The sequence below is a fragment of the Eumetopias jubatus genome, unplaced genomic scaffold, assembly GCF_037043125.1.
Source record: "Eumetopias jubatus isolate StellerSeaLion01/CBP00866 unplaced genomic scaffold, mEumJub1_p1.0 scaffold_2, whole genome shotgun sequence".
NCBI lineage: Eukaryota > Metazoa > Chordata > Mammalia > Carnivora > Otariidae > Eumetopias > Eumetopias jubatus.
In genome coordinates, this window is record NW_028274808.1 from 148,132,784 (window position 1) to 148,159,661 (window position 26,878).

Here is a 26,878-nt window from a genome sequence, read left to right on the forward strand (position 1 = left end):
ATTTCTTCTCCTAGATATATTATGCTATAAATATATCTGTAGAAACTGCTACATACACATGTGTATCATGAGACATATCTAAGAATGCTCATAGTCTCACTATAAGTAACTGTCTCAAAACTATAGAATAACAGGGGTGCCTCGCTGGCTCAGTCAGACGAGCATAAGACTCTTGATCTCAGGGTTTTGAATTTGAGCCCCACATTGAGTATAGAGATTACTAAATAAATAAATAAACTTTAAAAAAGAAGCCATGCTACAAAACTATAGAATAGTTAAATTATGGTATGTTATTACAATAGAATAGTACAGTACAATAGAATAAAACAACTGAAAATTAATGAATAGCCACATGCATTGATAATAAGTAAATCTCATAAATACAATATCATTCAAAAGAGGCATGACACATAAGACAATATTCAAAATGATCCCATTTATATAAAGTTCCAAAACAGACAAAACTTAAATATACTGCTTAGGGTTACACAAATAAGGATGGCGAAGACTATATAATACACAATTCTATAAATACCGTAGCAGATGTTCAGCAAATATTTGATGACTAAATGGATGGTTTGGATCTCTGAAAAAGAAATGGTAAATACTGATTTAAAAAGAAAAGTCTAGGTTTTATTATATTTTGCAGGAATAAGGAAGGGGGGCGCCTGGATGGCTCTGTCAGTTAAGCATCTGCCTTCGGTTCAGGTCGTGATCCCAGCGTCCTGGGATCGAGTCCCACATCGGGCTCCCTGCTCAGCGGGGAGCCTGCTTCTCCCTCTCCCACTCCCCCTGCTTGTTCTCTCTCTCTCTCTCTCTGTACCAAATAAATAATAAGTAAATAAAGGAATAAGGAAGGAAATAACAGCTTATGTTTATAAAGTTTCTTCTGACTAGACAAGAAAACCCTTTTCAGGCTTTTAAATTGAACATAAATAGTTGAAATACAGAAATCAAGTAAACATATATATATGTGTGTGTGTGTGTGTATATATATATATATATATATATATACACACACTAAAAAAACATACATTAAACCAGCATGTATTTTGTGCATTCCAAAAAAAATCTTCTAAACCAAAGGGTTTAGTTATCTGTACTTAACTCATCTTTCAGTGATTCTTGTTAAGAATCCATTGGAATGTCCATTATCTTCAAAACCTTGGTATAGCATCAAGTTTATCACTGTTATTTCAAATTAACTTTCTGTTGCCTTTATTATTGTATCTGACTTTTTTAAATAGCCAATACGTATTTTTTGAAATTTCCGTTCTGATGCTACCTTGTGGCTATTAATATGGATGGCTTAATAATATCCCTTATTTACTTTATCAGCATTTATATTTAAAGTAATGTTTGGGGGCACCTGGCTGGCTCAGTTGATAAACATGCAACTCTTGATCTTGAGGTCGGGAGTGTGAGCCCTATGTTGGGCGTAGATATTACTTATAAAAAGAAATAAATAAAATAATAGAAAATTGCTATAAGTCATCTAAACTCCCAAGAAGGGAACCAATTTTTTTGTCTTAGAAATCCTGTTTACAGTAAAGGCTTAAAGTGGAGATAACAAACTCAGATGCCTGTAGTGGCCCCTGAGGTAATAAATGAAAGGAGCAGGATGGGAACTGTGGCAGGTCTAGAGACATAATCCTCCCTATCTAAACAGGACAACTCCTACTCAGCTCCATCTGTTTGTTGCTATGTGAGAAGGTGGTGCCAGATCTTCAGTTTTTTCAGAATATGTCATATATTTGGCAGTTAATTTAGAAACATTAAACACTGTGCAAGTGATCCAAAACAGGTCTGTGGCAGGATCTAGTTGCTAGGCTATTCATTTGCAAACAACCTTAAAGGATATGTAATTTTGGTGAAATAATTTGTTTTTTATTGTGTTTTACCTATAGTCGACAGAGGTACGTTCTTGGAGACACAGCAATGCAGAAGATGGCCAAGTCCCATGTTTTCTTAAGTGGTATGGGCGGTCTTGGTTTGGAAATTGGTAAGTAGTATCTTTATTCATAATTTTTTATATGACACTTTGAGCAACATAAGTTAAAGAATTTAATTTCTTTCCCTTGTATATATTTTTACCTATAAAGGAAGTTAGATCCAAAACCTTGAGAAGATTCAGTTTTGATTCTTTTAGCAACACTATTTCTTTTCTTTTCTTCTTTTTTTTTTTACGATTTACTTATTTATTTGAGAGGGAGAGCAAGCAGGAGCAAGGGGGAGGAGCAGAGGGAGGAGCAGGCTCCCCACTGAGCAAGGAGCCTGACGTGGGGCTCAGTCCCAGGACCCTGGGATCATGACCTGAGTCAAAGGCAGACACTTAACCAACTGAGCCACCCAGGCACGCCTTGACAACACTATTTCACTATAACACTGTATACTGTTAATATTCTTCCACAAGGAGCCAGTAATGACTCTTTTGCTTCTCTTTGTTATGATAATAGCCATTAATGATCATTTCTCTATCTTTTTTTTTCATTTCTGTATCTTTAATTCATTATGATAGAGCACACACACATATATTTATAACAGCCTGTCTGAAATAATACACTGAAATTTTAGTGTATTATATCTCAGTGTGGTATGATAGAAAATTTAACTTTTTCCTTTTTGTTCGTCCGCATTTTCTAAGGAACTTGTATTTCTTAGGTAGTAAAAAAGTTAAAATTATCCAGTCAGAGATGTGACCAAGCTCCATCAAAACTATCTAATATACATTCTTAATATTAAGCTATTCCTTTTTCTTTTTCCTTCATAGCAAAGAATCTTGTTCTTGCAGGAATTAAGGTAAGTGAGTAAATGTCCTTGGTAAAAATAATTGTGAACTTTTTTTTTTGCTCATCATTAGTGGTAATATTTGTTTACACTTTGGCCTAATTATTGCTGCTTCTTCATTTAGTAGCAAAATTGTTTTAATGCTGTATTTTCCTCTTTTTAAAAAAGCTATTACAGAAAATTTCAAACTTATATGACAAAAGAATAGTCTTAACAAAACCCCATGTACCCATCATGCAGCTGCAATTACCTGCTCATAGACAAAATTGTTCCATGTTTTCTCTTTCCCATTCCCCACTGTTTCCCAACCACCAAATTATTTTGATATAAAACTCAGACATCCACATAGGGGAAGGGAAGGAAAAATAAAATAAGATGAAAATTGAGGAGGAGACAAACCATAAGAGACCCGGAACTCTGTGAAACAAACTGAGGTTGCTGGAGGAGGGAGGAGGGGGGATAATTATGTGATGGGCATTAAGGAGGGCAGTTGCTGTAATGAGCACTGCATATTATTTGCAACTGATGGATCACTAAATTCTACCTCTGAAACTAATAATAAAAAAAAAAAAAACCCGGAGACATCCTATTATATCATCCTTAAATATATTAGTATATATCTCTAAATGATAATGGTGCCTTTTGGAAGCATAACCACAATACCATTTTCACACCCACCTAAAAATGTAACCAATTCCTTAATAGCATTGTCTTACTTAGCTATTGCTGAAAACAAATTACCCCAAAACTTAGCAACTTAAAACTTACCAGGGCCATCTTAGATGGTTCCTCTGTTTGAGGATCTCTCATGAGGCTCCAATCACGATATTGGCAGGGCTGCAGTCATCTCCAGGCTAGGGAAAGAATCTGCTTCCCAAGCTCGCTCACATAGTGATTGACAGGATTCACTGGCAAGGCTGTTCCACTTCGTATTCCTACTTCATTTCCTTGCTGGCTCTTGGTTGGAGGTTTCCCTCAGTTCCTTGAAATGTGACCCTTTCCATAGGACAGCTCACAATATGGCAGTCTGCTTCATCAGAGTAAGCCAGCAAGAAGACAAGAAAGGAAATGTATTAGCAAAAGAAATCACAGTCTTTTGTAACCTAATTTCAGAAGTGACATTCCATTATCTATGCTTGTTTGGTAAAAGCAATTCACTAGTTTATGAATGTAAGGAAAGGGAATTACACGAAGGCCTGAGTAACAGGAATTGGGAGTCTTTGGGGCTATATTATAGCTTGCCTACCTCAATCATCAGATACCTAGTTAGAATTCAGATTTTCCCAATTGTCTTATGAAAATTTTATTTGTTTTGTTCTAATCAGGATCCAAGTCAAGTCATATACTGAACTTGATTTCTTTCAATGTATAGATTTCCCTTCCCTGATTTTTTTCCCCTTAGAATGTACTTGTAAATGAAACCAGGTCATTTGTCACATATACCTCTGCCCTTGTATTTCCTGTAAACTGGTGGTTCTATCCAGAGATTCAAATTCAGATTTGATTGTTGCTGCTTCACAGATAATTTTATGTTTTCTCATCAGGAGGAAATCATAATCTGTTGGCCTTGTTTTTATGATTATTACTAGCTATTAATGATCATTGCCTAGATTCATTATTTCATTAAGGATAATGATATTCTAATTCTGTCATTTCTTTTTGATTTATTAGCTGGAATAATATTTTAGACAATTTTCCATTCATCACATACTCGGTTTCACTAAAGTGTAGTTTGTACATGCATAAAAGGCAGGATAAATACTTGATTTTTTTTTCACCCTTTATTTACCAGGTTTCAAAATCAGTAGTTCCTATCATCCCCCAACAGTGACTAGTGAACTTGTGTGGCATGTGTGTGTACATAAACATCATGATAAACATGGATTTGAATATATCTGATTTGTTTTGATCCAATGTAGTTGTTATTCTCGTTGATGCTTAAATTGTTTCATCTTTCCTTATTGGCATCTTCATCAAGTTCTGGAGTCTTTTTGATACAACCCTAGTAGTCTTTGTCACTGATGGTAAAGTCTTTTCAGTGGACAGAGCTAGAAAATTCATCATGAGTGAACACTGAAATTTCTGAGTTTCAAGTTTAGGATGATAGTGTATCTATCTCTTTAATTTTGTGATTTTGTATTTGTATCTCTTGTCTTACTCTAAGGGTTTGAGTCTTAATGACATGGACCTAATTATGTATTTGCTTTATCCTATATTATATTATACCTATTTATGACATAAGTTCAGCATAACAATTTCAGTATTTTTAATAACAATATAATTATTGAAATCACTTTATGATTTTTTTATCCTTAGGAAAAATCCCATCTAGATTTGGCAGGCATATTAACTACTGTTTAGAAAGTAGTAGTAGTGGATTTTTAGGGATCACTTTTTTAAATTTAACATACCTTTACTGTTATAAGACTTACATGATTCAAAGTGGAAATTATAGGGGCACCTGGGTGGTTCAGTCGGTTAAATGTCCAACTCTTGGTTTCGTCTCAGGTCGTGATCTCAGGGTTGTGAGATCAAGTCCCACCCTGGGCTCTGCACTGGGCATGGAGCCGCCTGCTTAAGATTCTCTCTCTGCTTCTCCCTCTATGCCCCCAACACCCACCCTCCAGCCACATGCTCTCACTCTCTCTAAAAAAAAAAAAAAAATACAAAGTAGAAATTATAAAGCAAGGTTTATTCAGATAAGTCTACCTTCTCTCTACTCAATTCCCTCCTTCCCTTATTAGATTGCCCACCTTTTTTTCATGTTTTTAAATATAAGCAAGTGCATATATACAAATGTGCAATATATATATGTGTATGTATACATATTTATCTCCACATGCCTTTCTTAGGTGAAGTGCCATACTTGCCTCCACCTTGCTCCTTATCACTTAACAACATATCCTGGGATTACTCCCTAATGTTAACTATATATATTTCATTCTATTTTTATAGCTGCATGGATATACATTGTATGGATGTATCATATATTATTACCCAGTTCCTTATTGGTGGACGTTTTTATTATCTTTGGGTCTTTTCTATTAAAAATAGTGCTGGGCGCCTGAGTGGCTCAGATGGTTAAGCGTCTGCCTTCAGCTCGGGTCATGATCCCAGGGTTCTGGGATCGAGTCCCGCATCAGGCTCCCTGCTCCTTGGGAGCCTGCTTCTCCCTCTGCCTCTCTCTCTCTCTCTCTCTCTCTCTGTCTCTCGTGAATAAATAAATAAATAAATAAATAAATAAATAAATAAATAAAATAGTGCTACAGTTAATACTCTTGTACTTAATGTTTTTTTGTATCTTTCCCAGTGTGTCTTTGTGATAGATTCTTAAAAGTAGGATTGCTGTGTCAAAGAATAAAACACAGTTTGCTAGAGATTGCCAAATTCTTTTCCATTGGGGTTATTCCACTCTACATTCCCACCAATAATATAGGAGAATGCCTGATTCACCTCATTCACCAATAGAGTATATTATCAAACTTTTGGATTTATGACATTCTGATGAATGAACTAAGGTATTCCATTCTTGAACAGGGTTGAACCTGCTTAAATACTTTAAAGGACCATATGCATTTCTTTTTCAGTATACTCCATGTTCTATACCTTGCCCCATTTTCTGTAAGATCTCTAATATAAGTTAAAAATGTTCTTTCCAGTTAGTTATCTTACTTTGAACATAGAGCATTTGGAAATGTTTGTGAGTTCTTTTGATTTTTTGTATTTTGATTAATATAACATGCTACTTTCCTAAATTAAAATTCTCTTAAGTGTTAAAGTAGTTTTTCCATTAATTTTCCTGGGTTTCCAGATGTATGTGGTCATACCTTCTGTGAATGAATCCAACTTTATATCCTTCCCAATTCTTAAGCTTTTAATTACTTTGTATTGTCTAATTACACAGGATAATTCTGATACAATATAAATGGTATTGGAGATAGTTGTCTTATTCCTGACTTTAACAGAGGTTTTTCTCTTTTTCGAAGGCACTTACCATTCATGATACAGAAAAATGCCAAACATGGGATCTAGGAACCAACTTCTTTCTCTGTGAAGATGATGTTGTTAATATGAGAAACAGGTGAAGATAGGATATTTTGTTATTTTTTTTTTTTTTTTACTCTTGCAATTACTTAGAATATTTTCTGTGCCCAGAACAGAACTGTGGACTTATCACCATACATTCACATCACCATAGAAAATAAGTGTTAACATATACTTTTTAATTCTTTATATTTGTGAAATTTTTAAGATATTCATATTGCTACCTAGAAATGAATTTAAGATTGTCAAACATCATTATTAATCCTGAATTATTAAAAGACGTCCTGAGCTTGGAACCATAGCGGTACACTTTGAGATTATATGGCTTACTACGTCTCATCTCAAGATTATATAGTTATATGTAAAGATAAGTCTTACCTTCTTTCTTCCTCTATAGTTTAAGTTTTCATTGAAATTTTCTAACATTCAGGTTTCTCTGATGTCGTCAAAGTGTCCCAAGTATGAGGGATTGGGTTGTTGAACGAAAGAATTGTAAAAGTCTTTTTTTTTTTTTTTTTTTTAGAGCTGAAGCTGTACTTAAACATATTGCAGAACTAAATCCATATGTTCATGTCACATCATCTTCTGTTCCTTTAAATGAAACTACAGATCTCTCCTTCTTAGATAAATTCCAGGTTGGTACTCTATTTTATATTAGACGTTATTGACAGATTACAAGGCAGATTGTTAAGTATTGTAGTATATAATTAATTAAACCTAGTCTCTTGAGCAGAACAGAAAATTTTAGGTTAAAAGACTTCCTTTAGAGTAATACCTTTCAAATGCTCCATTTTAGGGAAAGGGCCTCAGAACTACTGACAAAATCATTACATTTGACTAATGACCATATACATGTGGAAACCCAGCTACTTTCACAGTAGTGTTCATAAAAAACTACCCAAAACTCAGTGGTTTCTAGCAACATGTATTTCTTTCTTCTGCATCTGCATGTCAGTTGGAGTTCAGCTGTTCTAGGCTGAACTCAAATTGCAGAGTCTGTGTTTTGTTCCATATGCCTCTCTTCTAGAACGAGGAGGCCACCAAGGCCATGGTGTCATGGCAACAAAAGAAATGCAAAAGGGCAAGTCCAACTGTAAACACATTTCAAGCTTCCGTTCATGTTACTCCCATTAATATTTCACTGGCCAAAGCAACTCACATGGTCAGGCCCAAAATTGAGGAGCAGGAAAGTACACTCTGCTCTTCTAAGGCAATGGGCAAAGGATGACGTATAATCCGATTGCAGAGGAATAAAAATTGCAGATCAACATTCAGTCTACTTTAGTTAAGGTTAAAAATAATAAAAACAATTCTCAACACCTTAGATGTTTTAAAAGTGATTAGATTGACCCTGATTTTCTCTGATTAAATTATGATATTGCCCATTTAGGGAGAAACACTCCTGTGTTTCACCTTTACTCTGTACTTTTGACACTGTGTGACCATATGTGTATGGGTTTTTCCCCCAGCCAAGCAGTTCTCCAACTCCCTGGACACCTAGTCCAGTGTCCTACAGTTCAATTCCATTTTGACACTATCTATCTAGAGAAGATAACTTCACATCCCACACATTAAGGATTCATTCCCACAAGAACCCCTTCTTTGCCCCGTTTCTGACATGAATCACAAGTCCAGGTTGTTACTCTGTGCTTCTGAGGACTGGCTACATAAATCACAGGTTCCCACATCCCCTTCCTAGGGTCCATTTAATTTGCCAGAGTGGCTCACAGAATGCAGGAAAACAGTTTACTTACCAGATTGGTTTATTTAAAAAGCTGTAACTCAGGAACAGTCAGATGGAAGAGATGCATAGAACAATGTATGAGGAAAGGGGCACACAGCTTCCATGCCCTCTCCAAGTATGCCCCCTTCAGCACCTCCATGAATCTGGAAGCTCTCTCAGCCCCTTTTTCAGGGATTTTTTATGAAGGCTTCATTATGGATGCACAATTGATTGATCTTTAGCAATTAAGTAAATCTCCAGCCCCTGTCTCCTCCCTGGAGGTCTGAGACATAGGGCTAAAAGTTCTGACCTTCAAATCACAAGGTTGGTTCCCCTAACAATCAGCCCCCATCTTTAGGGGGCTTCCAAAAGTCATTTCATTAATCTAAACTCAGGTATAGCTGAAAGGGGCTTGTTATGAAAAGATGTTATTTTACCTTATCACTGGAGCTATTTCAGGATTTGGGACAAAACTAAATACTATAACAAAACATGCCTTGATAGCTCTTATAGAAAATTATAAGAGTTTTAGGATCTATGTGCCAGGAACCTTGGATGATGTCCAAAAGATACATTTATTATTATAATGATAATATCGTACCAATTTAAAAACCAGTGTAGACTTCCATTCTGGACTAGATAACTTGAAATCCATCTTCTACAAAGACGGGTAATAGACTTCCTAAATCAAACTGTTTAATAGACTTCCTTGTATTTTTTAATTTTTTTATTGAAGTATAATTAACATACAGTGTTATATTAGTTTCAGGTATCCAGCATAATGATTCAACAACTCTATGCATTACGCATTGTTCACCATGATAAGTGTAGTCACTATCTGTCACCAAACAATGTTATTACAATATTACTAACTATATTCCCAATGCTGTACTTTTCGTCATTATGACTTATTTTATAACTGGAAGTTTGTACCTCATCATCCTCTTTACCTATTTTACCAATCACCCTACCCATCTCCCTTCTAGCAACCACCATTTTGTTCTTTCTGTTTGAAAGTCTGGTTTTTTTTTCTTTGTTCATTTCTTTTATTTTTTTAGATTTCACAAGCAAGTGAGATCATACAGTATTTGCTTATTTCATTTAGCATAATACTGTGTGGGTCCATCCATGTTGTTGCAAGTGGCAAGATCTTATTCTTTTTTATGGCTGAGTAATATTCCATTATAGCTTTTCCACGGTTTGCATTCCCACCAACAGCGCAAAAGGGTTCCTTTTTCCCCACATCCTTGCCAATACTTGATATTTCTTACCTTTTTGATTTTAGCCATTCTGACAGATGTGACGTGATACCTTGTTGTGGTTTTCATTTGCATTTCCTTGATGATGAGTAATGTTGAGCATCTTTTCACCTGTTGGTCATCTGTATGTCATTGGAAAACGTCTATTCAAGTCCTCTGCTCATTTTTTAATCAGATTATTTGGGATTTTGGTGCTGTGTTAAATATTTCTTTATATACTTTGCATATTAACCCCATATCAGATATATCATTTTGCAGATATCTTCTCCCATTTAGTAGTCTGCCTTTTCATTTTGTTGATGGTTTCCTTCACTATGCAAAAGCTTTGATAAAGTCCCAATAGTTTATTTTTGCTTTTGTTTCCCTTGCCCATGGTGACATATCTAGAAAAATGTTGCTGTGGCTGATGTCAAAGAGATTACTGCCTCTGTTTTCTTCAGGGAGTTTTATGGTTTCAGGTTTCACACTTAGATCTTTATCCATTTTGAGTTCATTTTTGTGTTTAGCATAAGAAAGTGATCCATTTTGATTCTTTTACATGTAGCTGTTCCAGTTTCCCAGCACCATTTGTGGAAAACTGCCTTTTCCCCACTGCACATTCTTGCCTCCCTTGTTTTAGATTAATTGAACATATAAGCATGGGTTTATTTCTAGGGCTCTCTATTCTGTTGATCTATGTGTCTCTTTTTGTGCCAGTACCATACTGTTTTGATTACTACAGCTTTATGGTATATCTTGAAATCTGGGATTGTGATACCTCCAGCTTTGTTCTTCTTTCTCTAGATTGCTTTGGCTGTTTAGAGTCTTTTGTGGTTCCATAGTATTTTTTGTATTATTTGTTGTAGTTCTGTGAAAAATGTTGGTATTTTGATAGGGATTGCATTAAATCTATAGATTGCTTTGGATAATATGGACTTCTTAACGATATTAATTCTTCAAATCCATGAGCATGGAATATCTTTCCATATGTTGTATTGTGTCTTTAATTTCTATTATCAGCATTAATAGTTTTCAGAGTAAAGGTCTTTTACCTCCTTGGTTAATTATATTTTTAGGTATTTTATTTTTTTGGTGCAATTGTAAATGAGATTGTTTTCTTAATTTGTCTTTCTGCTACTTCATATTGGTATAGAAAAAGAGATTTCTGTATATTAATTTTGTAAACTGTGATATTACTGAATTCCTGTATCAGTGCTAATAGGTTTTTGGTGGAGTCTTTAGGGTTTTCTATGTATAGTATCATGCCATCTGCAAATAGTGACAGCTCTACTTCTTCCTTATCAGTTTGGCTGCCTTTTATTTCTTTTTCTTGTCTGATTGCTACAGCTCAGACTTCCAGTACTATGTTGAATAAAAGCAGTAAGAATGGGCATCCTTAACTTGTTCCTGATCTTAAAGGGACAGCTCTCAGTTTTTTATCATTGAGTAAAAAATGTTAGCTGTGGTTTTTTCACATATGGCCTTTATTATGTTTAGGTATGTTCCCTGTAAACCTACTTTGTGGAGTTTTTATCATGAATGTATGTTGTACTTTGTCAGATGCTTTTCTTGCATCTATTGAGATTATGATGATCACAAACTTTTCTTTCTCTTGTTAATGTGATTTATCATTTTGCATCCCTAAAATAAATCCTGCTAATCTTGGTTAGAAAGGGTTTTTTAATGTATTGTTGAATTCAGTTTGCTAATATTTTGTTGAGGATTTTTGTATCTGTGTATATCAGAGATATTAGCCTGTAGTTTTCTTTTTTTGTAGTGTCTTTGTCTGGCTTAGAATCAGGGCCTCATAGAATGAATTTGAAAGTTTTTCTTCGTCTTCTGTTTTTTGGAATAGTTTGAGAAGAATAGGTATTAACTCTTCTTTAAATGTTTGATGGAATTCACCTGTGAGTCCATCTGGTCCTGGCCTTTTGTTTTCTGGAAGTTTTTTGACTACTGATTTGATTTTTGATAGACTTCTTTTAAATGAGTATCTGAGCCCAAAATAATGTAAGGGATGTGCTCAGAGACCAAAAACGAATAGGTAGCTAAAAGAAACCAGTGAACTACTTATTGGCTATGGTCACTTGCAGACAGGGGTTGCTGGTTTCAGTAACCACATTTCTTGGGAATTGGTGGTAACACAGAAACAGAAGATACAAAATAGGTTTACATGAGATAAAGAAATGGAATTGCGACCTACCCCCTCTTCGTAAAGTTAGAACCTAAGAGAGCTATACGATGAAAGTGTGGATGAGAACAGTCTTTGCCCATCAGAACAAGAAGATTGCCTGTTTTCTCTTGAGCTCTGGATGAAAAAAATAATGATCTTCTCTAGGAATTCACAACCACATGCCTGTCCTCACCCCAGTTTGGAGATAAACTTTATAATTCTTTGTAATCTAAAATTTCCCAAGTTGAGAACTTAACGTAAGAAGTAGGCTGGTGATATCCTGGTATGCCAGAAAGAAACAAACTAAACAAATACAGAGGAGTCTACCTTCAACAAAGCCATAGTATATTCCAGTATATAAAGCCCCTTTGAAGATGAGTTCAGGATACAAAATAAGAAGACAGGAAAACGTAGTGCAGTGTGATCAAGAGTCAGTGGATATAACAGAATAGAATTAATCTCCAGGAATTTCAGATAATAGAATAATTGGATAGGGTCTTAAAAATATAGGTGTTCAAATTGACTGAATCTTAAAAGAAGGAATTAAATATATAATACGGAAATAAGTCATTATTAAAAACACAGGCAGATGTGATAAAGAACCAATAGAACTTTTAGAAATGAAAATAGTCTTAAAAATTAAAACTCACTGGGTAGATTAAACAGTGGGTAGATAGAAATGGAGTAAGAATTAGAGAATTGAAAGAGCTGAGGAGATTACTGAGACTATAGCCCATAGAAATTAAAATAAGTATGAAAGAAATTAAAAGAAATTAGAGCTTGGGGCACTTGGGTGGCTCAGTCGGTTAAGTGTCTCCCTTTGGCTCAGGTCATGATCGCAGGACCCGAGCCCCCGCATCAGGCTCTGCTCGGCAGGGAGTCTGCTTCTCTCTCTCTTCCTCTGCCCCTCCCCCCCGCTCGTGCACACACACTCTCTCTCTCTCTCAAATAAAATCTTTAAAAAAAAAAAAAAGAAAAGAAATGAGAGCTTGAATGAAAAGTTTCAGTTCGTGAGATTAGATTTCCGGAAGGAGAATATTAGAAAAGAGCAATATTCAAAAAAATTATGGCTGAGAATTTTCCAGCATTGACGAAACACAAATTAGATTCAGTGAATGATTTGATTTGATTCTGTTTACAAACTTAGTAAGTTAGCCTGTTACTATTATTTGTTGCTGGCAGAAAACATGAGATTCCTCGGTCAGAGACTCAGGACTTTATTACTCAGAGCATGGTAAGAAGTATGAGTATTATAAGGTGCCTGAGTGGTTCAGTCAGTTAAGCTTCTGATTTGATTTCAGCCCAGCTCTTGATCTCAGGGTCGTGAGTTCAGTCCCCATGTTAGGCTCCCCACTGGGCATGGAGCCTACTTAGAAAAAAAAAAAAAGTATGAATATTATATTTGCCTCATTTCCTCTTGCCTTCCCCCCAAACCCACCAGTCTAGTGCAGAGGACTCAGTGGATGTCTGCACATATAATGGGTTCCTTTTGAGAAGAGGAACACTGAGCTTGGGAAACGTGCTGTTTTATAGCAACCAATAAACAGGCTTGCTCTCTGTTCCAGAGGAAATCAGTACCTCATTCTGTAAGCTTGCACAAAGCAAATATAATCCTGAGAAATGGCCCAAGAATGGTCAGGAGCCTTGGATTCATGGCAGACCCAATTGAGACATGTACAAAAAGTAAGAGACCTATGGAGGAGAAATATCTCCCTGCAGGAAGCCCACCATATTCTGAGCTAGATAAATAAGAATAAATCCACACCTGGATATTTGTAGTGAAAGTGAGTTACCCAATTCATGGGAACTAGCAGCAAGAAAAAGTCTGGATTGAGAGTCTAGTTCTGCTTTTGCCACTTGATAGTTGAATAATCTTAGGAAAGTTTTTGACCTTTATAAGTTATTTAAGATAAGATCTGATTATAAAAGCTCTCATTATCTCTCAGAGTGATGATAAAAAGATAGGCATTGAAAATTATAATTTGCTATTTTAAAATAACGACTTGGTGGTTTCACTAATGACACTGTCATAAAGCAAAAGTCGTTATATTGTGAATCTGTTGAATATATGAAGTAAAAGCAAGCTAAGCCAACTAATGTAATATGTAATATGTTATTTTTACTTTTGCTATCCCATAATTCTGCAGGTTTTAACTTTAGGATGAAGTACAATAGAATAGTATTTTTTAATAAGAAAAACAATGTTTTTAGCATAATGCAAACTAAAATGCTTCTGATTTAGAAGTGTATTTTTCCAAATCGTTTATTTTCTAGTATTTAATTTCTTATATTCTTCTTAACAGTGTGTAGTATTGACTGAGATCAAACTTCCATTGCAGAAGAAGATCAATAACTTTTGCCATTCTCATTGCCCTCCAATTAAGGTAATAATATCATTTAATAATGACATGTAGTTAAAGAAGGAACACTTTCACTGTTAGAATTTGTAGCTTTTCAGTCGGTTATATAAGAAGTTTTTTTTTTTTTTTTTTACAAAAATGAGGACAATCAGTAATATTTTCCTCTTTAATTTTGGCGTCATATTCATTTCCTATTTTTAAAACCAAGATCTAAATTTGCCTTATAGCAAATTGCCAAAACTAAGGAAGAATTAAGGTTAGGAATGGAAAGTGTAGTAAGTATTGAATTCATCATCCAACTTTAAATATGGCATAATGTTGGTTTTCAAGAGGTCTATTGGTTCTTGTAAGAAATACTCATTGAGCATCTGCTACAGATCCAGTTGTAGGCACTAGGAATATGTGAATAGGACATACAAATTTTCCTACTCTAGAAGATTATCATTCAGTAAGGAAGATACATAATAAAAAAGCTAGGTAAAAAGTAGAGTATAATGTCTGCATGATGTTGGGATGGGGACCAGTGCTGGTTCTCTTAAATTGAAGGTCAGGGAACTCCTCTCTGTGGAGATGACATTTGAATAGAACCCTGAATAATGATAAAGAGCCAGCTATGGAAAATGTGGGAAAGAGTATTCAAAGCATGAAGAACAGCAAGTATAAAGACTTTTAAGTGTAAAAATTAGCTTGGTGTGTTTAAGGAACAGCAAGAAGCAAAACCAAAGTGGAGTTTGGGAAAAGAGGAGAGTAGTATGAGTACAAGTTACCAGAGGATTAGGTTCAGAGAAGTACTTTAGAGGTACTTATATAACTTATATAACTTTGAGGATAGCTGAGTTTTAAGCCCATGATTTTGGCCTGATTTATATTTTTTAAAAGATCACTCTGGATATGCTGTATGAAAATAGTCTAGAGCAGTAGTTTTCAAAGTATGGTCCAAGGATACTAAAAATTCTTGAGATCTCTTCATGGGTCTGCAAAGTCAAACTATTTTCATAATATTACTAAAATGTTATTTGCTTTTTCACTCTGATTCTCTTATGGGGTACAGTGGAATTTCCAAAGTCTAGATGATGTGTAGTGATACTATCGCTTTGACCGCTAATGGAACATGTGTGTATTCTTGTGTTTTAAATGTTTGTCAATTTTAATCTCTAACACAGCAAATATCAGTAGTTATAACCCAAATAAATAAAAGCTCTTTCACTCCTCAATAATTCTTAAGAACATGAAGGAATCACAAAATCAAAGAGAAAAGAGAGCCATTGAGTTTTAAGAGTAGAGTAGAGGCAACTAGTAGCCTAGTGAGAGATGCTGGTGCCTTATTCAAGAGAGGTAGAAATAGAGATTTTAAGAAATCATTGAATTTGAAGTATGAGAATGGATGAATATGAGTTGTGAAGAAAGAATGATCAAGAATGACGTCTAGATTTTTCTGGAGTAATTGAGTCATGGTGACGTTGGAAAGACCAGAAATAGGTTTAGATTGGAAAAATAGTAATTTATCCTGTGCAGTTACATACATATTACTAGCTCTGCCTCCTTTGTGGGGTTATCTATGTTCCTTTGGAAAAAGGAAAAAACTCTGTTCCTTTGAGATAGGCACTAAGCCAACAATCATACTCTATTAAATAGATGTCCTAAAAATTTTTGAATTGTGGTGTTTACATAACATATTTATGTTCTGTGCAACATTTGTGCTGTGGTTCACAATTTAAACAGACGAATAAAACATAGGATAGTGAATAAACTTAAGGCAGGGCACAGAAGTTTTACAAAATAATTACACTGAGTTATGAACTAAAATCTTTGTTTATGTAATTGATATACATAGTCCTACTTGAAAGTTGTTTTGAAAAGAAATTGTTCTCAAGTTTGCAGCTTTTAAAGTTAAAAAGTTTCTAAATTTCTGCTCAGTTTTGTTTCATAAAAATGCTTTGTGTACCTATTTTGATAGTAAAGGCAGTACATGATCCAGTAGGAGGTAGTCTTCTATTAGCTCTTTCACTACTTTATGTAAAAGTGGTATAAATTACTTTAATGGGCTATATTTTTATGTCCAAATATGAATAGACTTTAATTTTTGTTAAAAAAAAAAAATCGCTTTATACAGGATCATATGTGTTACAGAATAAGAATTTTTCTTTATTAACTCTAAAAATAACTTTGAACACACAAAAACAGTTTCTTTACAGATTTTTAGAATGGAGTGCCTGTATTATAAAAATTACTTTTAATAAAGCGATTATTAATGATTATGTTTAAGAATCTGATTTTTACCTCTCTTGACTTTGATGTATACTGTCAGTTCCTCAGCACTTTTCTGTTTATTGCCTCCATTTTCAGCTTTTAGCTCTGTTCTATTTTCCATTAACTCTACTTTTGATGAATGGACACTCTTTTTATTTTCTCAAATGAAAAGTAAAAATTTACTAAGACCATTGAACCAAAATAACCATTTCTTAAATACTTTGCTTGATTTTTAGGGCAAGGAAAGAATTTTTGTTATTTAAAAATCAGAGAATGTATTATGATGATGTGCTGCATCTTCTAATTGTGTAGTAACACTTAGATATCCAGTCCCAAATACCAGTATCCTTGATTCCTGATCTAATTTACAGACAAATAATGTATTTTATTTGTGATTCACTTCATATCCCAAAGGATAATCTTTTGTTTGTTTTTGTTTTGTTTTTTTTGTGGGGTTTTTTGGGTAATCTTAATTATAAATAAAGTTGTCATTGAAGGGGCTTAAAATAGTAGAAGTGGAGGTTTTCTCTTTATGTAAGTAGATAAGCTTGAACTTGTTTTTTACCATTTCACAGTTCATCAGTGCAGATATACATGGAATTTGGTCACGGTTGTTTTGTGATTTTGGTGATGAATTTGAAGTTTCAGATACAACAGGAGAAGAGCCAAAAGAAATTTTCATTTCAAATATAACACAAGTATGATTATATATATATATACTTATATTATTGTATATTTATATGATTGATTTTTTTAAGGTTGATGTGAATACAATTTTTTAAAAGGTGATATTAGCAAAATATTGTAATATGCAATATTTTTCATTTGTTTTATGATATTTTAAGGTAATTCATGAGGAAATATTGTGTAAATTTCTTGATTGCATCATATTAAAACTAAATTTAAGTTAGGATATTACAAGAGTATCTAGATTCCTTCTGACATTAATAATTGAGAGATCAACATTTTATGTCATAAATTTTAATTTTAATTTTGTTCGGTGTTGTGCTCCTATGGACATGAAGTGTGATTCAATGTTTGCTGAACTACGTTTATTGTGTCAGATCGTAGATGTACTAAGTATGTCATGAGTCATATGGCCCAACACTTGACTGCAGGAGGATGCATGCTTAAGTCATAGACAAAAGCTTTTCTAAAATTTGTTATATTTCTAAAACATCATTTGGAGGAGGAAAAAAGTATAAGAATTAATTACCCTTAAGATCAAAAAGTATGAACTTTCTAACCACATTCTCTTCATATAAGCTTAAGTTTTTTATTCCCTAAAAGAATTGGAGAAATCATCATCATCAATTTCTGCTACCGGTTTTTTAGTCTAAATCATTACATTTATTTGCATTCTTTCTAATCAATTTACATTAAAGCTCAAAAGAAGCCAAATGTAAGGAAATAATATACTTTGACCAATAGTGTTTGTGCTTCTATCTTTATGCCTGATTTTTTACCCAGTGTAATGTTGCCTTTACACCCCTTTTTAAGAAAAATGCATTTGAAAAAAACATTCTCTGTCTCTCTACTTACAGAATGATTTTTTTATTCAGTCTTTAACCTTTGTACTTGTTTTTAGTTTGTCCCTGAGAATATCATACAGTTAGACTAGGCTCCAGGGTATAGTATGGATTCTTGTATTACGTTGGTATTTTCTTTTATTGAATAGTGCACAAAGTATGAAGGTTATCCATAAAGAATTATAAAACACCATAAATGTTCCCATTTAACTTATCTGCAAATTATTCCTCTTTTTTAATAAAATCCTTATGAATTTTATTCTTCTTGAGACATTAGTAAACCCACATTAGGTTAGTTTTATCTACATGTTTATGATCATAGTTTTGTTCTTTTCCAAATTATTAAGCCACAGGAGAATTTTTAGAATCTTCACAATTATGAAAGACAGAATGACAATTCTTTAGGTTTTATGTAGATTAAATTATTATTACCTTACTCAAGAAGTGTGTTGGATTATATGTAGCTAGGAAATTTCTGGGCCTTTGACCTATCCCATCCATCCTGTTGGGTAAGATAAGCCGATTTCTTCCTATTTTTATCCTGGTAAGCTGGGCTACATGATATTTTTTTCCTTTAAGTTTTGGGCAGGCTTTAAACTACCAGTTTTCTGGCTTTATATTTCTCTCCTTCTTTCTTATATTTCTTTGATCTTCAAAGTTAGACTCCTCTTTTTTTGCATAGAGTTTTTGGTAACATGACTTTAAAATTTAAATTTGATGACTTTGAATGTCTTGTAGAAGTCACAAAAATCTTTTTGTGAAATATTTGAACTCCCATGTAGAATCTCTGTCTCCCCAAAATATAAAAATTATATTTTAAACATTCATAATAAAATAAGATGATCATTATTTTGCCGTAATTCTTAAAAGGCTTGCTTTTACTAAGAAAGGAATGTCTTAGTATTTTGATTGTTTTGAGAATTTTATGATAACATGGTCCCTTTTGTGTGAGATTTGAAATTTGTACAAAAAAGGTATACATGAACTTTTCTTTAGGCTAATCCTGGCATTGTCACCTGCCTTGAAAATCATCCTCACAAGCTTGAGACAGGGCAGTTTTTAACATTTCGAGAAGTTAATGGAATGACAGGCTTAAATGGATCTACACAACAAATAACTGGTAAGTTCATGTGTTTTATTAATTCATTTTTGTTTACTCGTTATTCAGCACTTTAATGGTTCAGACAGTCTACTCAGTGTTGAGAACACATTAACTCAGACAAACATGATCTAGTTTTTGGCCTCAAAACATTCGATCCAAGTGAGGAGATGTTTGCATTAAGCAGTGATGGTATATAAAGAGATTACAGGCATTCTGGGAACTCTAAATGTAGCAAAGAAATCTACCCAGTCTTGGTACAGCAGCAGTGGGGACAGAGTATCTTGATTAAAATTTTAAGATTGCATTGATTTAGGAAGGTGGTGAAAAGAATATTCTATGCAAAGACAAATAATAAAAGACAAAACAGTTCAAGGGACTAAAAAATATAATATGGCAGGGCTGGCAGTGGGAGTTGAGATAGCAAAAGTCTTAAGGTATTTAAGAGGAAATTTCATAATCTCATATAGTAAGTAAGCAAAGATTCCAACATGGGGAACTTATTTATTCATTTAGGGAGTGCAAGAAAGGGAGGTTTTGGAGAGAAGATAATGCAGACAGCTTAGGCTCATCGAGTAAGGTGGCAATGAACTATACAAGTGGAGACATGTTTTTGTTCAGTGGCTTGGATGCATAAAAGGATTGAATGGATGTTATTGCAGGCAAGTTTGTGGGTTTGTTGGCAAAAAGTTGAAGAAATTCGTTTTTGGTTTTTTTTTTTAATAGACTAAGATGAGATCATTGTCCCAAGGAGAGGAAAGGTGCCAAGGTCAGAGATTTGAGGAGAGTAAATATTTTAAAAAATAGAAAGATTATCAAGCTTCATTTAGTGCCAGTTTGAAGTTGAAGATAGTGAATTTTTAGCAGTGTTAATCTGCATAGTTTGTGATTTTCCTCCAGCCATGTTTAAAGGAGTTAAAGGCATTGCCAGACATCTTATAACTCAAAAGATGGCATGTTTACACCTGTTAGCTAAAAACGATTCAGGTTTATCTTTAGGACATTTGAAAGTCTAATTATGTAATTGCCGTATAGACCGGTAAATGGATTACTTTTTTCTTGTAATGACTGCAAAATGGATCCTTAGGAGAGAAAAAATTAGTCCCTATTATGAACTCTTTATTCTAAAACAATTTTGGATCTACAATTAGTTAAGCATCTTTGGTAACAAAATTACTGGATTTTGTTTCCCAGACTATATCCAGATATGTAAAATACAGATTAGATCATTGATATTAAAGAATTTTTATCTGCTTTTGCAAAAATTGACTCAACTAATCATTTAGGGTTATTGTTATTTTCGGGTCTATATAATGGGGGATTGTGATGGTTCAGAATCTTGAGGCTATGTATAAAATGTTCCATTTGTCTGCCTTTCTACTCATTAGCAAGTACCACACTATATTTTAGTATTAATTGTATATAATTAGTTATCAATATTAGTTATTGATGTTTTATAAAATATTTTAATATCTAGTAATAAGCACCCCTCATTACTATTATCCCCATCTGAGTTTTCTTGGTTATTTTTAAGTCCTTAAGTTCAACTGGAAAAATAGTCTGTCTAGTTTTCCACACTTTCTGCCTCCTACGAAAAAGATTTATAATGGGATCTTCTAATTTTATAAATTAGGAAAAATTAACATCTTTATCATGATAAATCTTCAAATTTAAATACCTATATCAGTATATAATGGTTTTCTTATTTTTCTTTTAGTGGTATCACCATTTTCTTTTAGCATTGGTGATACTACAGAACTGGAACCTTATTTACATGGAGGCATAGCTGTCCAAGTTAAGACTCCTAAAACATTTTGCTTTGTAAGTATTTTTTTTTTTTGCTTTAAATATATTTCTTTGCAGAAGAAAAATGGCAGAAGAGAAAAAAGTAATAAAATGTTAACCGGACAATTAATTTAGGAGCTGAACAGATTTTTGGTTTTAATTTGTACCCACTTTGGGGAAAATGAGATCAATTTAAGGAAATAAACTGGATATCAAGATTTATATTTCAATTAAACTCACTTATTTACATTTTTAAAGTAAAAGGAATATTTTATTTATCATACTTGTCAGTTCAGGTTTTTAAATTTTAATTTCAAGAAAGAGTGTATATGTTGGAAATGTAAAGTAAGTCCTATAACCTGGCATTGAAAGGAAAATGTAAGTAAATAAAGAGAATATAGTAGGGACACCTCAGTGGCTCAGTCGGTTAAGTGTCTACCTTCGGCTCAGGTCATGATTCCAGGGTCCTGGGATGGAGTCCCACATTGGGCTCCTTGCTCAGCAGGGAGCCTGTGTACCAAGGAACTAAGGAGTCTCTTGCTGCTTAAATCCACAGGCCACTTCTCATTATAAGCTGTCTACTACATCTCTTTTCTTGCAAGTTCTCAAGGTTTAACTTGATTGCCTCTTCTTTTCCAGAACAATTATTAACTGTAGTCCTCTACAAGGCTTAGTCCAAGCCAAAGTTTGAACAAAACAGCAGATTAAAATACAGTTCATCAAATCTGCCCCTGCATTATTTCCTCTTGCCACTGTCCCCAGTTTTTAATTATGCCTCAGGTTTATGCCCCAAGTAAATTTCAGGTTGGGTGGGTGTTTTGGGGGGGATGGTTGGTTGATTGGCTGGGTTTTTTGGCCTTCGTGTGTTCTTTGCTCCACACAGAAAATTTCAGCTTTGAGTATTCATTCCGGTCTTGTCAGGCTAACAATCTTGATAATTTGATATCAAAAAAAATATGGTAGCTTTTTGATTAAAATAGATTTTTTTCGAGTATATAGGTGTTTTCACCAATTCTTCCCAATATAGTATGTGCAGCAGGTTGTCTGATTGCATTTAACATTTAAAAAATGATGTGTAGCAATTAAAACAAGGGACAGTGGGGAATAATAGTAGCTCTTTTATATTTCAATTAAACCATATTAGCCCAGCCATCCATATTTATTTCAGACCTTTGGGAGAGATGTATTCCTTTTAGTGCTCTATATATTTTGTTAAGTAATCACTTACTTGCTCTGAAGTAATAGTTTTTGTTTCTTTTAAGGAACCATTGGAGACTCAGATAAAACATCCAAAATGCCTTATTGCAGATTTTAGTAAACCTGAGGTAAATAAACACTTTGTAGGTTTGAAAGAGGCAGCAGAGTGGGGGCTGGGAATTGGTAAGAGACATTATAAAGTTAAAGTAGGGTAACCATGTATATACCTTTCTGTCAGGTTTTTTTAATAAAGGTTGGATTCACATACCTAGGGTTAACTCCCAAGAATTAAAAACAGGAATTTATACCATGGAAAAATTTTAAAAATAATAGAAAATGTTTTACTTAATGATATGCTAGCTTTGGCAGTTAAAAAAATGATTTCAATAATTTATGCAGATGATCTTACTAAAAGATTTTCTGAACCATGTAGAGTTTTATATGATACATGTTTCTTCCTAAAAACCTTGGAAGCATTTATTCTGTTCTTTTAAATCCCTGAATATAATTTTGTAGCAGTGAATGTATTCGTGATAAGGAAAGACTTATATTAACAGTTTCCAAATTTGTAAATGTTGATCAGGAAAAAGGATTAGGTGATACTGATCTTGTACAGATGGTTTTTTGTTTTTGTTGTTTAGTTGATATTACTCTTTCATATGGATAATATCCTAAAAACTGGTTATACTACCTGGGATTGACACTTGGATCGGTTGCTTAAATATAGCTTTATGGCCTTGACATCAAGCTGTTTAACTTCTCTAAGCTTCACTTCAGCTTCCTTATCTGTTAATTAGAGATAATAGTAGTATTAAGGTAATTAATTTATTGTAAGAAATAATATTTATGAAGTGTTAGCACAGTGCCTGTCTAGCATGTATTATGCTCTCAATAACTGTTGACCAATTTCTAATGTTCTAAATAGGCACCTTTACAGATTCACACAGCAATGCTTGCCTTGGACCAGTTTCAGGAGAACTATAGTCGCAAGCCAAATATTGGGTAACGTTTTTTGTTTGAAATAACTTTTTTCTTACTATAAAAGCAGTATTTTAGAAATGATAGTTTAAAAAAATTTAAAAAGTAACTAAAGCCCCTTATAGTTGCAACACTACTAGATACACCAAACTATATAAACATTTATTGTAACCTTCTGTTCTTTATTCTGGTAGAAGTGGAAATATCAATTTATAAAAATGGAATTAAGCTAAATAAGAATTTTCCCATTTTGAAGTCTTCAAAAGCTACAACTTTCTAAAATAAAAAATCTGAGAATTATTGAATTATGAGTCCACTGTGTAGTTTTTTCTTTCTAGCCTATTAAGTCAGAGGTATTGTTGCAAAAAGTTTTTGCCTTGTCAATTTAAAACTAAATCCTATGTATATACTATCCTTAGGTAAACATGATTTTTAATTAATGTATTTATGAATCAGTTACCTTCAAGTCAGGGAAGTACTTCATGCTACCTGCTGGCAAAATTCCACTTTTTTTTACATATTTCTTAAATTTTAGTTTTGAATATGACTTACTGTTTATAGCACTTGAGAAAATTGAAATTGGGGTGCTTCATTTTGAATCCTAGGTGCCAACAAGATTCAGAAGAGCTCTTGAAACTAGCAACGTCTATAAGTGAAACCTTGAAAGAGAAGGTGAATATTCAAAGTTATGGCCATCAAAAAAGGTGTAACATATAAACATTCCATATATTAATATTCTCTTAACTTTCAGATCCCAGCTTTGCTGCTTATTGACTCTGACAGTAGGCATGTTACTTGAATTTGTTCTGCTTTAATTATTAAATCTATAAAATAGGGTTAACCTACCTCAGGGGGTTATTATGAACACTAAGTGATTTAATTTTGTGAAGTACTTAGAAGAGCATGTGGTGTATAGTAATTACTATTTGCTGTTGCTGCTATATTTTTAGTATTAATATTATCTCTTCTGATTTACTTAGTTTGTTAACCCACTGAAACTCACTGTATAAAGTTGTTAAGCTTTCCTATAAATCATCTTTTATCCATTATTTATTCATATCTCTTAATTGCATTTTGCATATCATGTTTGGACATTTCACCCAGAAAATGGCTTTTTCATGTTATGATGCCAGTGCCTGCTGGCCAATAGTTTCATTTTAGCAGATACCCGAATAGCAGCGTTTGTGCAATTAGTTGAAAATTTTATTGTTTTCGTTATTATATTATAAAAAGGAGGAAATGAAAAGTCTTAACATTAGTGGTTAAGTAGAAAATGATCTCATATTTTAGATGATTAAACAAAGAAGGAAATAATGTACTGAAAACAGTGAGTCATTAACCACAAGTTAAAGACCTTTTATGCATATTTAGTGGTTACAGAAAAGTGTGAAAAGCTACAAATAGATTGATGAAGTTTGTGATTAAAAGGAAGGATATGATTTAGGATTCATCAGATTTATTGAGATAAAACTTAGATAAAGAAAATTTCACCCTTTTTAGATAATACAGTACACAAAATTCTGTATACAATTAAACAGTACACAGTTAAGTCAAAGTGTACAGTCATGTATCCACCACCAGCATCAAGAGATAAAACATTTTCATAATGCCAAAAAATTCCCTCATGCCTCTATATAATCATCTCCCTCTCCCCCAACCAATCCATGCAACCAGTGTAGTTTTACCTTTTCCTTAGAATGTCATGTAAATGGAATCATGCAATATGTAGCCTTTTGAGTCCAGATTCTTTTACTAAATGTAATGAATTTGAGTTTCATCCATGTTGTTTCATTTTCATTCCTATTTATTGTTGAATAGTATTCCATTGTATAGGTATACCACAATTTGTTTTCCCCTATAGCAGTTGGTGGACATTTGGGTTTCCAATATGAGCAATTATGAATAAAGCTCCTACAAACCTCCATACAGATTTTGATGTGGACATATGTTTTCATTTCTCATGGATAAACACCTAGTAGTGTATTACAAAGTCAAATGATAGGTATATTTTTAATTTTATAAGAAACTGCCAAATTGTTTTTGCAGAGTAGCTGTACCATTTTTGCATTTCCACCAGAAATGTATGAGAGTTTGAATTGCTCTGTATTCTTTCCATAATGGTGTATTATCTGTTTTTTTATTTGAGCCATTTTAAAGTGTGTGTATTGATATCTTGTTTGGTTTTAATTTGTGTTTCATTGATGACTATGAATTTTGTATCTTTTCATGTGCTTATTTGTCATTCCTGTCTCTTCTTTGATAAACTGTTCTTTCAAATCTTTGTCTGTTTTTTAATTAGGTAGGTTGTTTTCTCATTGATTGAGAGAGCTCTTTATATATTCTGGATTTCAATCCTTTATGGGATACCTGTTTTACAAATATTCTCGTCCAGTCCGTGGGTTGTCTTCTCATTTTATTACAGTGTCTTTTAAAGAGAAGTTTTTAATTTTGATAAACTTCAGAGTTTCAATTTTCTTGTATGTAGTTGTCCCTCTTTTTAAATCCAAGGTCACACCTTTTGTCCTGTTTTCTTTGAGAATTTTTATAGTTTTGTGAGTTCATTTTTGCATACATGCCAAGTATAGGTCAAGTGTACATAACTTACATTTTGAATTCATTGGGTACAGATTTGTGAGTTTATTTTTTTTATGAGTTTATTTCTTTATGAGTAATCTATACCAGGCATAGATTAAGGTTGTTTTTTTGTATATGAATATCCAGTAATTCTAGCCTATTTGTTGAAACAATAATTCTTTCCTTATTCAATATCCTGGGTATTCGTTGTGAGTAATTTATTGAACACGTATGTTTAGGCCTACTTCTGAACTCAGTGTTATATCTTCTATTGGTTGTTTCTTTCCTTTTGCTAGTACCATCCTATCTTGATTACTATAGCTGTATGGTAAGTCTTGAAATCAAGTTTGGTCTCTATTTCTTAGAAAGAGCTCAAAATGATGTTTTTTTCTGAGTTCTTACATGTTTTAAATATTTTCGGTAGCCTCCATGCTTGAAAGACAACTTGGCTGAATATAAAATTATAGGCCTTACTTTCTTCAGTGGTATCTTGCTTTGTATCTTATTGTTCGAAATTTGTTGAAAAATACGATGCCAGCTTAATTTTCTTATTCGTATAAGTAGTCTGGTCTTTTTGCCTTGTGACTTTGTATATTTTTTCATCTGTAAAGTGTAATAATTTTACCTGGTTATATCTCAGAATTGATCATTCAGTCCATTTTCCCAGGTATACTATGAGCCCATTTTGATACATAAATTCAGATTTTATTTATTTCTTCCCCTTTTTGCGGGGAGGGGGGGAGTGTTTGCTGGTGGGATGGATTATTTTGGTACTTAGTTATTAAATTCCCAATTCAAGGTGAAGTTTTTTTGTGTGTTTGTTTTCCCACATCTCCCAAATGTTTGTTAAGGATTCACTCAATCAAATTTCCTCTGCCTTGTGATTAGTTTGGAGGAGAAATTTTCAGGAGCTGAAATGTTTTGATTCTAATTTTCTGTTTCCTTCTTACATTACTTTGGTATAGTAAATTGGTTTTTCTGCATATTTTTGGTTCAGGGTAAGGGTTTTGCATGCTTTTTCAGATTACTACTAAAACCCCTATTCTCTTAGGATACTGGGGTTTCTTTAATGGATGGTTTTTTTGGGGTTTTGGGGTTTTTGGTTTTATTTGTTTGTTTTTGGAGGATAGGTGTCGGTGTC

The 26,878-nt window shown here is 33.5% G+C and overlaps 1 protein-coding gene across 1 annotated transcript in view; it reads left to right on the forward strand.

Moving 5' to 3' along the window:
- Nucleotides 1-26,878, forward strand: part of UBA6 (ubiquitin like modifier activating enzyme 6) — an 89,685-nt gene that overhangs the window by 23,524 nt on the left and 39,283 nt on the right. Inside the window, exons 3-13 of the mRNA XM_028100728.2 lie at nt 1,908-2,002; nt 2,771-2,799; nt 6,774-6,868; nt 7,355-7,466; nt 14,269-14,349; nt 17,151-17,273; nt 19,101-19,224; nt 20,921-21,024; nt 22,251-22,313; nt 23,111-23,187; nt 23,769-23,835. Coding sequence (XP_027956529.1) covers nt 1,908-2,002; nt 2,771-2,799; nt 6,774-6,868; nt 7,355-7,466; nt 14,269-14,349; nt 17,151-17,273; nt 19,101-19,224; nt 20,921-21,024; nt 22,251-22,313; nt 23,111-23,187; nt 23,769-23,835 — 970 coding nt within the window. The remainder of the gene's footprint in view (nt 1-1,907; nt 2,003-2,770; nt 2,800-6,773; nt 6,869-7,354; nt 7,467-14,268; nt 14,350-17,150; nt 17,274-19,100; nt 19,225-20,920; nt 21,025-22,250; nt 22,314-23,110; nt 23,188-23,768; nt 23,836-26,878) is intronic.